This window comes from Schistocerca piceifrons, chromosome 4 (assembly GCF_021461385.2).
Source record: "Schistocerca piceifrons isolate TAMUIC-IGC-003096 chromosome 4, iqSchPice1.1, whole genome shotgun sequence".
NCBI classification, from domain to species: Eukaryota; Metazoa; Arthropoda; class Insecta; order Orthoptera; family Acrididae; genus Schistocerca; species Schistocerca piceifrons.
The window spans coordinates 710,814,414-710,832,299 of NC_060141.1; the positions used below are offsets into that span (position 1 = coordinate 710,814,414).

General features: G+C 44.4%; 1 protein-coding gene across 1 annotated transcript in view; it reads right to left on the reverse strand.

The window, feature by feature from the left end:
• LOC124796124 (odorant receptor Or1-like) overlaps window positions 1–17,886 on the reverse strand; it is a 54,903-nt gene that overhangs the window by 26,913 nt on the left and 10,104 nt on the right. Inside the window, exon 2 of the mRNA XM_047260214.1 lies at window positions 5,182–5,648. Coding sequence (XP_047116170.1) covers window positions 5,182–5,648 — 467 coding nt within the window. The remainder of the gene's footprint in view (window positions 1–5,181; window positions 5,649–17,886) is intronic.

The window sequence follows — 17,886 nt, forward strand, 5'->3', positions numbered from 1 at the left end:
TTATGGACGTCCTATACAGGGTGGTCTATTGATAGTGAGCGGGCTAAATATCTCACGAAATAAGCATCAAACTAAGAAACTACAAAGAACGAAAATCGTCTAGCTTGAAGGGGGAAACCAGATGGCGCTATATGGTTGGTCCGCTAGATGGCGCTGCCATAGGTCAAGCGGATATCAACTGCTTTTTTAAAAAATAGGAACCCCCATTTTTTTTATTACATATTCGTGTAGTACGTAAAGAAATATGAATGTTTTAGTTGTACCACATTTTTCTCTTTGTGATAGATGGCGCTGTAATAGTCACAAACGTATAAGTACGTGGTATCACGTATCATTCCGCCAGTGCAGACGGTATTTGCTTTGTGATACATTACCCATGTTAAAATGGACCGTTTACCAATTGCGGAAAAGATCGATATCTGGTTGATATATGGCTATTGTGATCAAAATACCCATCGGGCGTGTGCTATGTATGCTGCTCGGTATCCTGGACGACATCATCCAAGTGTCCGGACCGTTCGCCGGATAGTTACGTTGTTTAAGGAAACAGGAAGTGTTCAGCCACATGTGAAACGTCAACCACGACCTGCAACAAATGATGATGCCCAAGTAGGTGTTTTATCTGCTGTCGCGGCTAATCCGCCCATCAGCAGCAGAAAAATTGCGCGAGAATCGGGAATCTCAAAAACGTCGGTGTTGAAAATGCTACATCAACATCGATTGCACCCGTACCGTATTTCTGTGCACCAGGAATTGCATGGCGACGACTTTGAACGTCGTGTACAGTTCTGCCACTGGGCACAAGAGAAATTACGGGACGATGACAGATTTTTTGCACGCGTTCTATTTAGCGACGAAGCGTCATTCACCAACAGCGATAACGTAAACCGGCATAATATGCACTATTGGGCAACGGAATATCCACGATGGCTTCGACAAGTGGAACATCAGCGACATTGGCGGATTAATGTATGGTGCGGCATTATGGGAGGAAGGATAATTGGCCCCCATTTTATCGCTGGCAATCTAAATGGTGCAATGTATGCTGATTTCCTACGTAATGTTCTACCGATGTTACTACAAGATGTTTCACTGCATGACAGAATGGCAATGTACTTTCAACATGATAGATGTCCGGGACATAGTTCGCGTGTGGTTGAAGCGGTATTGAATAGCATATTTCATGACAGGTGGATTGGTCGTCGAAGCACCATACCATGGCCCGCACGTTCACCGGATTTGACGCCTCCGGATTTCTTGCTGTGGGGAAAGTTGAAGGATATTTGCTATCGTGATCCACCGACAACGCCTGACAACATGCGTCAGCGCATTGTCAATGCATGTGCGAACATTACGGAAGGCGAACTACTCGCTGTTGAGAGGAATGTCATTACACGTATTGCCAAATGCACTGGCGCTGACGCACATCATTTTGAGAATTTATTGCATTAATGTGGTATTTACAGGTAATCACGCTGTAACAGCTAGAGTTCTCAGAAATGATAAGTTCACAAAGGTCCATGTATCACATTGGAACAACCGAAATAAAATGTTCAAACGTACCTACGTTCTGTATTTTAATTTAAAAAACCTACCTGTTACCAACTGTTCGTTTAAAATTGTGAGCCATATATTTGTGACTATTACAGCGCCATCTATCACAAAGCGAAAAAAGTGGTCCAACAGAAACATTCATATTTCTTTACGTATTACACGAATATGTAATAAAAAATGTGGTTTCCTGTTTTTAAAAACGCAGTTGATATCCGTTTGACCTATGGCAGCGCCATCTAGCGGACCAACCATAGCGCCATCTGGTTTCCCCCTTCAAGCTAGACACGTTTCGTTCTTTGCAGTTTTTTCGTTTGACGCTTATTTCGTGAGATCAATGGACCACCCTGTATATATGTGACTATTTCTCAAGCCATCTGGTATGTCTCCTGGTATCCCACCCATACCCAGATCAAAAGTTGTCCAAGTACATTGTAGAATCCCATTGATATACTACCAGTGACTGCATCCTCCATTCAAGATATTTTATCACATATACCAAACTGCCCGATTTACACCCACCAGCTCATGCTCCACCCTCCCCACCCCGACACCCCCCACCCCCTCCCGCTAAGTTCGCAACCGTGACACTAATACGTCACTGGAAACTACAGTAACTCTACGGAATCTTCTACAGGCAAAGAAGCCACGGGAGTTTGCGGCAGAGATATACTAAACTCAGCATCAGATTTCCCAAAGCTCTACAAACTATTGGAAACCATTCCACCATTTAATCGGTATAAATCCTTCACTAGGTTGTCTTCTCCTTAATAAAAACCAACTATTACCTCAAAACGTCAGTCAAGTCAACCTTGCTTCATCCCTTGAAGACATACGCACTGTTCCGTATGATACAAACTTTGATCATTAAAGAAAGTAAAGTCGTATTGCATGAATAGCTGGGAGAGCCCAAAGGACAGGTTCAGCAGACTAATCGGAAAGGTTTTCCCTGTCCTTCATGCCCAAAGGCACCTTTCCTTCGCAATGTGCATGTAAGTGTTCCTGTTAGGTATAAGCAACTGCAATCTGTGCACGTGTACTGCAGCGTCGGTGTCATGTGGGAGATGATGGGAAAAGGCACAGTGTGAAACCAGGTGCCATCACGTAGCCTACTCCTGTCGAAGAGCACCAACGGGGGTGCCAAGCTTAACGTCCTCATCCGACGGACATATCGCCATCAAATGTCGCATACCTTCACTTGATGTAACACTCTGGAGAGGCTTGGAACTGAATCCAGGACATTGTCGCAAAGACTGGCGATCAGGGACTTTACACCACCACGCCTCTTGTCCCCTTGCCCAGAAAGGCATTGACCATTCAGTGACTCTTATACACCCTGTGAACTCAAAGTTGAAAACCCATTTGACCCCCCAATTCTCTACAATACTGTACCATTACATCCCTCCCTTCCTCCGCCCCTTTCATATCCTGTCCCAAGGAAACCTCGACAGGCTCCCTGTTCCTTGCTCAGAAAACAGTCCTAACATATACCTATTCTATCAGCTATATCGCTGTTCCCCATGCCTTTCCCTCATATGAAGACTTCAATACCTCTCACAACCTCCCGACTATCATAATTGCGTCCTCGTTCCTTCCTGACGCTTCTTAGAAAACGAGAATAACCTTCATATTTTTGCTATCATTTTTCCGTCGACCTGTGGTAGACAGGTGCTAGAAGAGGAACGAGTTCTTTCACATATATGCAGGGTGTCCCACTCAAACCTCCCTGATTTCAAGGACCCAGGAGAGAAAAACCACAGTAGATACGACAATGAAAAATGCACCATATTGTAGAGCATCTCAAAGAATTTATATTCCCGCATCAGAAGTGCCAAGTATTGCCACCAGAGTGCAGTATGGTCGCATGAAATGAAAATGGCGACTCGACAGCAACGCATGCAAGCAGTAGTGTGGTTTGCAGAAACAAAATCGCCGATTACTGTGCAAAGAAATTATCGTCGAGTGTATGAATGTGATCCACCTGATGTGGAAACATTTAAGGAATGGTATAGGAAGTTTCTAGCAACAGGAAGTGTTCTGAAACATTCTGTCAGTGCACGTTACGGAGTTTCAGGGGAGACAGTGGAGGACATCAGACAAACGTTTCTCAGAAGCCGAAGTAAGTCAATTCGTCAAGCATCTAGACAACCTGATGTACCTTGATCAACAATGCATTGCGTGGTTCACCAGCATCTTCGTATGTTTGCTTACAAAGTGCAAATTCTGCAATATCTGACGCCGAACGACGTACCACGCCGACAACAATTTTCTATGGATATGCTGCAGCGTATTGATTTGGATGCCAGCTTCCTGCAAAGATGTTTATTCTCAGATGAGGCAATCTTTCATCTATCAGGGAGGGTTAATAGGCATAATGTTCGAATTTGGGGTTCGCAAAATCCACACGTTGTCATTGAATATGTTCGTGATAGCCCTAAACTAAATGTCTCGTGTGGGCTGATGCACGACAGGATTATTGGACTGTTTTTCTTTGCGGAACGAACAGTGAATGGGTCTGTGTATCTGGACATGTTGGAGCAGTTTGTGTACCCTCAGATACAAGACTTGAAACCCAACATCATTTTTCAACAAGATGGAGCTCCGCCGCATTGGTCAATGGCTGTTCGCAAGTTTCTGGATAGGAAATTTCCCAACCACTGGATCGGACGCAGAGAACCCACTGCCTGGCCAACACATTCACCCGACGTTATGCCGCTTGATTTCTTCATGTTGAGATTCGTGAAGGACCGCTTGTGTGCGACTAAAGTGGACGATATTCCTACGTTGCTACATCGTATCACTAATGCGATTGCAGCAATAATGGAGGAAATGATACAAAGAACTTGGCGAGAAATTGAATATAGACTCGATATTCTTCATGCTACAAATGGTTCACATGTAGAGGTGTATTGTATGTTAACCGGGGACCTAGAAACGACAGAGAGGCTCCGTCCCCAACGCAGTTGCAGTAGTCCACATGCCCACGACGACTACCGCAGTCCACTTCACCCCTCTGCCGCCCCAAACCGAACCCAACGTTATTGTGCGATTCGGCTCCCGGTGGACCCCCCAGGGAACGTCTCACACCAGACGAGTGTAACCCCTATGTTTGCGTGGTAGAGTAATGGTGGTGTACGCGTATGTGGAGAACTTGTTTGCGCAGCAATCGCCCACATAGTGTAACTGAGGCGAAATAAGGGGAACCAGCCCGCATTCGCAGAGGCAGATGGAAAACCGCCTAAAAACCATCCACAGACTGGCCAGTTCACCAGACTTGACACAAATCCGCTGGGTGGATTCGTGCTGGGGACCAGGCGCTCCTTCCCGCCCAGAAAGCCGTGTGTCAGACTGCACGGCCAACCGGTCGGGCTCAAGTAAAGGTGTACTGATGATAAATAAATAAATTCTTTGAGATGCTCTACAATGTGGTGCATTTTTCATTGTCGTATCTACTGTGGCTTTTTTTCCCTGGGTCTTTGAAATCAGGGAGGCTTGAGTGGGACACCCTGTATTGAATCATAGAGGTACCACATCAGATCTACTTGCATTTTCTGTTGAGTTCTTTCAGTCGGATTTCTGTCGCGCGATTCGCCGCTGGCTCAGGCGAGCAGCAATGTCGCCTGCACTCACCTCACGAGATCCTGGTGGTTCTGGATGCAGAGACTCAGCTCCCAGTACAGTTCTTCGCCCAGCCTCGACGACCCGTCCTGCAGCACGCGGCGCTCTGGGTTACAATCCGCGTCGAGCCGCAGGTCGGCGAATCGCGCCGCGAGGATCCTGAACTGGTCCGCCACGTGGATCATGACGGCCATGAAGAAGACGTCCAGGTGGGTGTTGATGAAGGAGCAGAAGAAGGTGGCGGTGCACTGGAGCGCGTACGAGGCGCCGTAGACGGCCGCGGAGGAGGTGTCGAGCCAGCGCAGCTGCTGGTAGGGCAGTCGGCGCTGGCGATGGATCGCGGGCATCAGGCTCCAGGCCACCAGCGCGGACAGCACGTACAGGTGGAAGGCCAGCGTCAGGCGCACGGCGCGCCGCCGCGACGCCGCCAGCCGCGGACGCAGGGCGGCGTCCACCGGGCCGCGCTGGCTGCTCTCCAGCTGCGGGCGGGAGGTACTTTGCCTAACTATTAGAATAACACTGAAGAAAGTGGAGAAAGGTGGGAAATTCAGGGGAGGGTGTGGCGTTTATGCCACATCCCTACTCACGTTTATTACACTACTGGCCATTACAATGGCTACACCAAGAAGAAATGCAGATGATAAACTGATATTCTTTGAACAAATATATTGTACTAGAACTGACATGCGATTACATTTTCACGCAATTTGGGTGCATAGATCCTGAGAAATAAGTACCCAGAACAACCACCTCTGGCCGTAATAACGGCCTTGATACGCCTGGGCATTGAGTCAAACAGAGCTCGGATGGCTTGTACAGTTACAGCTGCCCATGCAGCTTCAACATAATACCACAGTTCATCAAGAGTAGTGACTGGCGAAATGTGACGAGCCAGTTGCTCGGCCACCACTGACCAGACGTTTTCAGTTGGTGAGAGATCTGGAGAATGTGCTGGCCAGGGCAGCAGTCGAATATTTTCTGTATCCAGAAAGGCCCGTACAAGACCTGCAACATGCGGTCGTACATTATCCTGCTCAAATGTAGGGTTTCGCAGGGATCGAATGAAGAGTAGAGCCACGGGTCGTAACACATCTGAACGTCCACTGTTTAAAGTGCCGTCAATGCTAACAAGAGCTGACCGAGATGTGTAACCAATGGCACCACATACCATCACGCCGGGAGATACGCCAGTATGGCGATGACGAATACACGCTTCCAATGTGCGTTCACCGCGATGTCGCCAAACACGGATGCGACCATCATGATGCTGTAAACAGAATCTGGATTCATCCGAAAAACTGACATTTTAGCATTCGTGCACCCAGGTTCGTCGTTGAGTACACCACTGCAGGCGCTCCTGTCTGTGATGCAACGTCAAGGGTAACCGCAGCCATGGTCTCCGAGCTCATAGTCCATGCTGCTGCAAACGTTGTCGAACTGTTCGTGCAAATGGTTTTTGTCTTGCCAACGTCCCCATCTGTTGACTCAGGGATGGGGACGTGGCTGCACGATCCGTTATAGCCGTGCGGATAAGATGCCTGTCATCTCGAGTGCTAGTGGTACGACGCCGTTGGGATCCAGCACGGTGTTCCGTATTACCCTCCTGAACCCACCGATTCCATATTCTGCTAACAGTCATTGGATCTCGACCAACGCGAGCAGCAATGTCGCGATACGATAAACTGCAATCCCGATAGGCTACAATCCGACCTTTATCAAAGTCGGAAACGTGGTGGTACGCATTTCTCCTCCTTACACGAGGCATCACAACAACGTTTCACCAGGCAACGCCGGCCAACTGCTGTTTGTGTATGAGAAATCGGTTGGAAACATTCCTCATGTCAGCACGTTTTAGGTGTCGCCACCGGCGCCAACCTTGCGTGAATGCTCTGAAAAGCTATCATTTGCATATCGCACCATCTTCTTCCTGTCGGTAAAATTTCGCGTCTGTAGCACGTCATCTTCGTGGTGTAGCAATTTTAACGGCCAGTAGTGTACATCATTTTTTAGCTATGCTTTAATGCACAGTATCGTAAAATTTTGTTCCTGGAGGCTAGCGAGTAGGTAGGGTCACAAGGCAGGCTCGTCGAGCTATGCGCCAGATGGTCACGCAGCGTGAGAACGGCCGGGCGAGCGGGAGCCGTATCGCAGTGGAACAGGGAGAGACAATGGGCATTCCACCTACAGTGCTGGACACTAATTAGCGAATCTTTTATTATTTATATTTACTGTTTAAAATTTAATATGCACCTTCAACCGTGCTAGTTATCTTAGGCCGGTATTACACTATCAAATTTCTTTGTCAAAGATTTGATCAAAGATGTGATCCAATATTCCGTCCAATATATTTGACAAAGATCTTTGACGTAGCGCTAGAAGGGGTATTACACTGTCATCAAATTTTTCGTCAAAGTTCAAGATGGCTGACAACAACTTGTTATTAACCGCAGCAGTTCTACGTACTCCAATTGCATTGTGTGCACATGCGGAAAAGAAGTGGGGGGAGAAAATGGAACCATACATACGAGGTTGACAGTCTTAAAAGTCCTGGGATTACAACTTGATAATAAATTCAGTTGGGAGGAGCACACCACAGAACTGCAGAAACGCCTTAACAAATCTGTATTTGCAATTCGAGTGTTAGCAGACATAGGCAACATAAAAATGGAAAAGCTTGCATACTTTCATTCCATAATGTCATATGGGATAATATTTTGGGGTAAATCTTGAAGTCAAACAAAAGTTTTCAAGGTCCAAAAGCGTGTAATTCGTATTATTTGTGGAGTAAATTCACGGACCTCCTGCAGAAACCTCTTCAAAGAACTGGGTACTTGAGATTCTTGCATTGGTACTGGGGGAAAATAAGAAAGAAAATGAAACTGTTGGCGGGCCAGAAGTACAGTGAGACTGTCGTTTGGACGTACGAGATTTGCAGGTTAGCTTTATTTGTTTTGTATTTCATGCCTTGATACTTCCGTAGAGATATTGTTGCATGTGGATCATTATATGTAATGAGTATTACAATACATGCAACGATATGTTTGTACAGTTACCTAGGCATGAGAAACAAACAAAAAAAACTATAACTCTCGTAGGCCCAAATGACAGAGTCTCACTATACTTCCGGCTCGCAGGTTAACTACTGCCTCTCAGTATATTTACTTCTTAATAAAATTTGTCGTAAATAATATATCTCTTTTTCCAACAAACAACTCAGTTCATACATACAATACCAGGAACGAAAATGATCTGCGCAAGGACTTAAAAACACTTACTTTAGTTCAAAAAGGGGTCCACTACTCAGGAACACTCATCTTCAATAATTTGCCAGGAAACATAAAAAATTTAGTTAGAAATAAAGATCAGTTTAAAAGGAGCCTGAAAGACTTACTACTGGCCAACTCCTTCTACTCCATTGGCGAAATTTTTAATAGAAACAAATGATGTATTTATTCACACTATTAGTATTTTTATTTCAGCTTTAAAAAAATCGACATGTTCCACATCCACGAGGATCTCCTCAGCACGGATCTATGGAACGAAAAGCTAATCTAATCTGGGTGAAGCCGTGGGTTTTACGACGACACGATAAAAGCATTCAACAAAACTTGTTACGTGAGCTTACAGTGGAAGACGTCAAGTCGTACACCAATTACTTAAGAATGGATGAGCATACATTTCTGTATGTGCTCAATGAAGTGTATCCTCATATCACAAAGCACAATTTTCACTTAAGAACTGCTACATCTTCAGAAGACAGGCTCACTATAACGCTCCGATTCCTTGCTACAGGAGAGGGTTATGTTATGTTAGGTTAGGTTAGGTCAGGTCAGGTTAGGTCTCCAATCTTCTTAATCTATTTTTTATTCAGGGTGCCTCACGTTGTAAAGCGCCTCATAAGCTTCAGACATCTCTATTAATTCTGTAGTTGTCGGCACACACCAATTGTATTTACCGGCAATGGTTATAAAAACACTACAGACGACAGAACGCTGCAGCGATGCTAGCGCTCCGCGTGGTAACATATCGCATTGCAGTGAACAGAAGACAAGCGATTTCTTTGATCAAATATACGGCCTCGGCCTAGATTTGATCAAATATTGGACGACATTTGTCAAAGATCCCTATTACACTATCAAAAATCTTTGACAAAGATATTGGACAAAGATATTGGACAAAGAAATTTGATAGTGTAATACCGGCCTTACTTGCACTCAGAAATTTTTAATGATATTCGCAATATCACACAATTCATCAGAAAATAATAACTGAAAATTTCAAATAGTTGCAGTGCTTAACGATGGAGGGGATGGACCAGTCACAAGTGCATCCTGAGAGGGCAGGCGCCAAACTGCTAAGATAGTTCACTGTTAGTCTACTACCGATTTCCGAGGAGGTAATACATGAATCCGTGTATAAAATCATGCGTGAAGACGGAGTACCCTGTTGAAAAATTGCCTCGGATGACGTTCTTGTGTTAGCTCGTGTTAATCTTCAGTGATGTCTGAGATCATGTGGAGATTTCTATTGTGTCTTTTGCGATGTTCTAGAAATGATTATCATCCGGAAACATTCCCAGGAATAATGACAGACTGGCTCTCAAACATTTTTCTTGATTTTTTGCTTCTAAAAATTGAAATAAAATCTAGTAGCATCTCAATACTTCCTCATTTCAATTTTAATAGCACCGAATTCGTTCCCATTTGCCACTCCGTTACCCACTGTTTACTGCATGCAAGGCAGAGCCTGCGTCCAACTGAGAAGAAACCGTTTGGGGCGACAGCTGAATCTTTAGAAGACGAGACGTAAGCAAGTTGCCTCCAATTATGCTATAGACAGTGAACGCAGTCATTAATTACGGAAATCCACCGTGTTTGTTAATCCTTGCATATCTTTTTTTGTGGGAAGTGTTCTATTCATGAGCCCGCTGTGTAGCATTTGAGGGTGGCGGCATCTGTGGGGAATTATAGTCGACGTACCCTCACGAGTGCTTCACAAGACGAATTAGATAAACTGAAACAACCACTGAAACTTCCTGACAGATTAAAACTGTGTGCCGGACCGAGACTCGAACTTGGGACCTTTGCCTTTCGCGGGCAAGTGCTCTGCCATCTGAGGTATCCAAGCACGACTCACGACCCGTCCTCACAGCTTCAATGCTGCCAGTAACTGACTCCTACCTTTCAAATTTCACAGAAGCTCTTCTGCGTACCTTGCAGAACTAGCACTCCTGGAAGAAAGGATATTGCGGAGACATGGCTTAGCCACAGCCTGTGGGATGTTTCCAGAATGAGGTTTTCACTCTGCAGCGGAGTGTGCTCTCATATGAAGCTGTGAGGACGGATCATGAGTCGTGCTTGGGTCGCTCAGATGGTAGAGCACTTGCCCCCAAAAGGCAAAGGTCCTGAGATCGAGTCTCGGTCCGGCACAGGAAGTTTCATATCAGCGCACACTCCGCTGCAGAGTGAAAATCTCATTCTGGAAACATCCCCCAGGCTGTGGCTAAGCCATGTCTCCGCAATATCCTTTCTTCCAGGAGTGCTAGTTCTGCAGGGTTCGCAGAAGAGCTTCTGTGAAGTTTGGAAGGTAGGAGACGAGGTACTGGCAGAATTGAAACTGTGAGGACGGGTCGTGAGTCGTGCTTGGGTAGCTCAGATGGTAAAGCACTTGCCCGACAAAGGCAAAGGTCCTGAGATCGAGTCTCAGTCCGGCACACAGTTTTAATCTGCCAGGAAGTTTCATATCAGCGCACACTCTACTGTAGACTGAAAACCTCGTTCTGGAAACCCCCCCTGAGCTGTGACTAAGTCATTTCTCCACAGTATTCTTTCTTCCAGGAGTGCTAGCCTTGCAAGATTCGCAGGAGGACTGTGAAGTTTGGAGTGCACGAGATGAGATACTGGCGGAAGTAAAGCTGTTGGACGGGTCGTGCGTCGTGATTGGGTAGCGCATTCAGCTCCCAGTCGCGTCTCTCTGTAAAATGATGTTATGTTGCTGGACGTTTCCAGATCGCTTTTCCTCTGTGGAGTCCCTGTTGCCAGAGACAGAGTGGAAGATTGTTTGATCCATGATCCGATTTCAGTCTGTCTGTTTTTCCGATGGAAGTGGCGTCCTCATGATACAAAGTCGTTCTTAAACTTGTCGCCAAGAAAGTTCGACGTTTCCGCATTGGCCTTAGTGAGACGGACCGATACAGTCGTTGTCACGTATCGGGTACATTATATCATCGGTTGGTCCCCTGCGGCCACAGATATTGGAGTTGGCTCCCCCGACAACTGACCGTTCCTGGCCTGATGACGGAAGCAGCAATCTCCCCTGAGATTCTCCTGCGCCCCGATTCAGCCCTCTTTCCCAGAAAGAAGAGCAACACAATTATGTGGCTCGTCGGCCATTATGTTCATTACGTGATGAGGAGCCAGTATGACATGGACCCTTGTGCCTTTTACCAGGATATGGTTACGGCCCTTTGAACCTGAAATAGGATGCCATGCTATCGTGAGCTTTTACGAATACGCTGTGTCTCGTATTTAATCGCCAAGGAGTTGAATGATATGTAGTATCTCTTTCCTGTTGAAAGTTTTATTGCTGTTACCTTGCTTTTGGTAAAACTGATTAAAAATTTTCAGGGAGGGCCTTTACGTGCAGAAGATAAACGGGAGAGAGAGCGAGCGAGCGAGCGAGCGAGAGAGAGAAAGAGAGTGGGAGAGAGAGAGAGAGAGAGAGAGAGAGAGAGAGAGTGTGTGTCATGCAGTGTGAGTGTGGTGCCGCGAGTTCGAGACCCCCAACGCCTTACTTTCTTAAAATCCTATTTCGGATGGAAACATCCCCCAGGCTGTGGCTAGGTCCTTTCTCCGCAATATCAATTCTTCCAGGTGTGCTAGTCCTGCAAGTTTCGCAGGAGAAATTCTGTGAAGTTTGGAAGGTAGAAGAGATACCGGCACAAGTAAAGCTGTGAAGACATGTCATGAGTCGTGCTTGGGAAGCTCATTCGGTAGAGCACTTGCTCACGAAAGGCAAAGCTCCTGAGTTCGAGTCTCGGTCCTGCACTTACTGTAAATCGGCCAGGAAGATACATGGGAAATGAATGTAATAGAAGATGAATGGCTACCTATGGGTGATGAAATAGTGAAGACAGCAGAGGATCAAATAGGCAACAAAACAAGGCCCAGTAGAAATCTTTGCCTAACACAGGAAATACCAAATGTAATTGACGGAAGGAGAAAACATAGAAATGCAGGAAGTTCGGGCACAAGGCGACTGAAAAATGAGACTAACATAAACTGGAAAATGGCTGAAAAGGAATGGTTAGAGCACAAATGCAAGGCTCTAGAAGGGACGGCTAAGAACTCTGCATGCATGCGGAGCTCTCGCATACGTGCGAATTTCTCTCTCCTGACTACACATTTCCCTCCTACAATGCCACGTTGTCTGAGCGGGAATATGGGGAAACTGTGGAAGCGCTGCGTTAGATGGCAATGCAGTCGCTCAAGGCACATTGAATGGCTTGCATGCAGTTTGGTTTCATATTTCTCAACAACATAGATCACAAATAAAACAAATTTTCAGTATTTAATTATTTTTGTCTCGCTGAAGGCATATTAAATTTATATCTGGCACAACGTGTAAACATAAGGAGAGAGGCAGAGAGTTGTGCAAATATTCGTCACTCACAATCGTCACGTATTCGTGACTTACGACAGCGTGCTGGAAAGTAATGCTTCTGATTTTTTTATGTGAAAAACGATGTTAAAGCTCTTTAAATAAAACAAACATTATTAATATGCTACATCGTTATTCTTCGTGTCTACATATTTGTAACCCTCTGCTCTTAGGGAGCACCGGATTGTGGTGTGTAACGTAACTGTGTCGGTACGTATGAAACAGCATGCTGTAATCCAGCTTCGAATTCGAAGAGTTGGTCCACACGGAGAGCATCACCTCCTTCAGCATGAAAATGTCAGACAACACACGATCGCTGCAACATCCGCTACCGTCCGACGCCTTGGGTTAACATTGTCATCTATCATCCTCCATACAGTCCCAACTTGGCTCCATCCGATTTCCACTTGTTTCAAAACCTTAAGGAACACCTCCGAGGATTTCACTTTCATAGTGATGAAGCGTTGCAACCAGAGGTGAGGTTGTGGCTCTGTCAACAAATTCAAACATTCCACAGTGATGCTATAAACAAACTGGCTTCTTGTTGGTAGATACGTGCTCGTCACCAAGGTGTCTGTGTTGAGAACTGAATATGTAGACAACAAGAATAAAGATTTAGAACATTAATAACGTTTGTTTTATTTTAAAAGCCTTACGGGTGTTGACATAAAAAATTCGGAGGCATTACTTTTCAGCAAGCCCTCGTATTTAGTTTCATAACCAGAAAATACCTTTCACACATACGTCGAGCGGAACATTGATATAGCACTTGCAACCTCATCCTGGAGACGTGGAAACTCTTTTCGAAGAAAATTTCGTGGAACTCCTTGACAGTTTCAATGTAAAATAATTTGTCTTTTAAACGGGAATTACATTGTAGATCGATCAGTTCCATCTGCACATGCACAGGGACAGTTTCAACTGAAACATTCTCGGAAACAGCTCAAAAACACATGGGTGGCTGGCAGTGTCCTGAAAACGTTTAGAGAACTGTTCCTGTAATTCTTTCAACGTCACAATAAATTCTTCAAAATTCGCATTTTCTTTAACGTTAGTGAGCTTACGGAAATGGTCGGCATTCTTTATCAGAAGTTGTTCCTTCAACAATGCTGTTTTCTCTATAAATGTATCCACTTTCACCTTCAAACCATAAATAGGTTGCTTCACACATTGCAGCGTGTTACTCAGGGTAGCGTTCATTTAAGCCCACTTAAAATGCGATGTCTACAATCCACTCAGGGCCTGTTTATTTTGGTTCCTGCATTCGTGTTTCCTTCATAAATTCAACAATAGTAGGTTTTAAATCGAAAAATCGGTCCTCGGAATACCTTTGACTTAACTAATGTACTTCGCAGAAATACGTATAACGTCTCCATACTTTCGTTTAGTTCCATCAAAACTTTTGCAACTGGTGGCGCTATTAATGATGGCGACTTCAGAAAATTTAATATTCGTACCTCCCCCACAAATTGTCTGTCTATCGGCGTAATTCTTTTCTTCAAATAATTCTTTAAATTTCTTGAGCACGTTTGAGGTTTTGCAAGCTGCAGCCGGTCCTGCATGACTAAGGGAAAGACTGATTCCGCCCATAGAAAAATTAAAGAGATATTTGGACAAAAGAGAATGAGTTTTATTAATATCGAGGGCTCGAACAGCAAGCCGAAACTAAGTAAAGAAGAGAAATCGTAAAGATGGAACAGACATGTAGAAAGACCATACAAAGTAAATTAACGTGAAGGTAATATCATAGAAAGGGAAGAGGAAGTAATTTTTAGACGAAATGAAGTGGGGGAGATAATATTTCGAGAAGAATTTCACAGACCAGTGTAGTATCAAAGATGAAACAAAGCTCTCTGGAGCAGACGACAACCCACTAGGATTGCTGAGATCCTTGGGAAGCCCAGGCGTAACAAATCTACTCCATCTGGTGAGTAAGGTGTATGAGACTGGCGAATTACCCTCAAAATGCAAGAAAAATGTAATCAGTCAAGTTCCAAATTGGTAGATGCCAACACGTGTGAATGTTACCTAAGCATGGTTGCAACATACTCACATGAATTATTTAGAATACAATGGTAACACTGGTAGAAGTTGACAACGAGGAAGGTCAGTTTGGGTTCTGGAGCTATTTAGGGAGGCAATACTAACCCCGCAGCTTATTTAGAGAATAGACTAGAGCTAGACAATTCGCGTTTGCAGTACGTGTAGATTTAGGGAAAGGTTTCGACAGTGTTGACTGGAATACAATCTTTGAAATTCTGAAGGTAGCAGGGATAATATAAAAGGAGAAGATTGTTGACAACTTCTACAGAATCCAGACCGCAGTTGTAAGAGTCGAAGAACATGAAAGGGAAACAGTATTTGAGATGACAGTGACCCAGTGTTGAAGCCCAACACTGTTCCAACAGTGCGCTGATCAGTCAGTAAAGGAGACCGAAGAGAAATTTGGAAAGGGAATTAAACATCAAGCAGAAGAAGGAAAAACATTGATATTTGCCGACGACATGATAATTCCGTCATCAATGGCAAAGAGCTTGGAAGAACAGTTGAACGGGATGAATAGTGCCTTGAAAAGAGATTGTAAGATGACAAAACAATTGTTACAGGATGTAGAGTTGATGTAAATCAGGTGATGCTGAGAAATTAGATTACGAAATGAGGTACTAAAAGTGGTAGAGGGGTTTTGATTTTGTTAATTAATTGGGTAGCGAAAGAACTGATGATGGTCGGAGTAGAGAGAATTCAGACTGGCAATAACAATAAAAGCATTTCCGAAAAAGAAAAAATTGCTTATGGGGGATACACATTAAAGTATTACGATGCGTCTTCTGAAGTTATTTGCCCAGTGTAAGCTCGTGAAACGTGAATGATAAATAGTTCAGACAAAACGCGAGTAGAAGATTTTGAAATGTGGTGCGACAGAAGAATGTTGAAGCCTAGATGGATAGATAGAATAACTGATAAGGAGTTGTTGGATCTAATTTCATTTCTTGAATATTGGTGCGACCTGTGCAAACTTTCCAGTCTTTGGATGAGGCTCTTTAGTCTAGCGAGCGGTTTTAAATGATTGTTCAGTATGGTGCTGTTGCATTAGCATACTGTGAAAGGAACCTAATTGGTATACAGTTTTAACTGGGAGACTTGCTTTTATTAAGTGATTTAAGTTGTTTCACTGCTCCGAGGACACCACCTACTTCTAAGTTACTCATGTTGGCAGCTGTTCTTGTTTCGAATTCTAGAATATTTATTTCGCCTTTTTTGGTGAAGCAATTTCGGGAGACTGTGTTTAGTAATTCTCCTTTATTAGCACTGTCATCGATAGTATGTCCATTCCCGGCGCGCAGAGAAGGCATTGATTGTGTGTTTCCGCTAGCATACTTTACATACGACCAGAATCTCTTTGCATTTTCTGCCAGGTTTTGAGACAAGGTTTCGTTGTGGAAACTGTTATAAGTAACTCTCATTGAAGTCCAGGCTGAAATTCGAGCTTCTGAAATTGATCGCCAATCCTGACGATTTTGCGTTCGTTGAAATTCGGGATGCTTTTTTCGTTGTTTCTGCAATTGTTTCTGACATAGTTTGTGCACTATGGACGATCATCTCCGTCGTTTGTTAATTTGTTATGTATAAATCTGTCAGTTGCTGTCGATACTGTTTCTTTCAATTCAAGTCACATCTGGTCCACATCTACATTGTTAATTTGCAGAGAGTGAAGGTTGTCTCTCAGAAAGAAGGCATGTGAATTTATATCTCCTTTTTCGAATATATATATTTTTCGTTTATTTTTGGAGGATTTGGGAGTTACGGTATTCAGTCTCGCTACGACAACCCTGTGTTCACCAATGCTGATATTCGTTTAGATGCTAGTTACCAGCTCAGGATTATTTATTGCTAAGATATCAAAGGTGTTTTTCACAATCGTTTACTGTTCGAGTGGGCTCATGAACTAACTGCTCGAAATAGTTTTCAGAGAATGACTTTAGCACAATTTCGGATGATGTTTTATTCGTACGTCCCGACTTAAACATGTATTTTCGCCAGCATATCTAGGGTAAACTGAAGTCACCACCAACTATAATTGTAGGAGTCGGGTACGTATATGAAATTAGACTCAAGTTTTCTTTGAAACTTTCAGCAATTGTGTCATACGAGCTGGGAGGTCGGTAAAAGGCTCCAGTTATTATTTTATTCCGATTGCCAAGAGTGATCTTTACCCATACTATCTCGCAGGAACTATCTACTCCAATTTAGTTACAAGATAAACTACTTCTACTAACAACAAACTCGCCACAGCCGACTGTTTTTAGCCTGTCCTTTCTGAACGACGTTAGTTTCTTCCCAGAAATTTCAGCTGAACTTATCTCCGGCTTTAGCCAGATTTCAGTGTTTATAACGATTTGAGCATCAGTACTTTCTATTAGCGCTTGGAGACGTACTTTCCCAACATAGCTACGACAATTTACAACCGTTATACCGATAGTTCCTAAATCTACGTTCTTCCTGCTTTCGACGTACAGCCATTGAGACTGAAGCCCTCTTTGTGTTTCGAGAGACCCTTCAACCTAAAAGACCGTCCAGTCCACGCCACACAGACCCTGATACCCTTGTAACCACCTCCTGCGTCTACTGGGCTCCTGACCTGACCTGGAACCCAACCACCCTATAGCGCAAGTCGAGGAATCTGCAGTGTAAACGGTCTCGGAACCGCCTGAGCCTCTGATTCAGATCCTCCACTCACCTCGGTATCAGAGATCCGCTATCGCTCCTGTCAACTACGCTGCAGATGGTGAGCTCCGCTTTCATCTCGCAAGCAGGACTGGTACCTTTACCACTTTTGATAGCCGCTTGAAAGTAGAGAGAATGTCTTTCGATCCAAAGCGGCACTCATCGTTGATACCAACGTGAGCCACCACGTGCAGTTGTCTGCATGCTGTTTTCTTCGTGGTATTCGGAGGGACCCATTCCACATCTGGAATGATTCCACCCTGTATGCACACGGAGTGCACACTGGGTTTCTTACCCTCCTCAGCAGTCAAGACCCTAACGGGCCCCAAACGC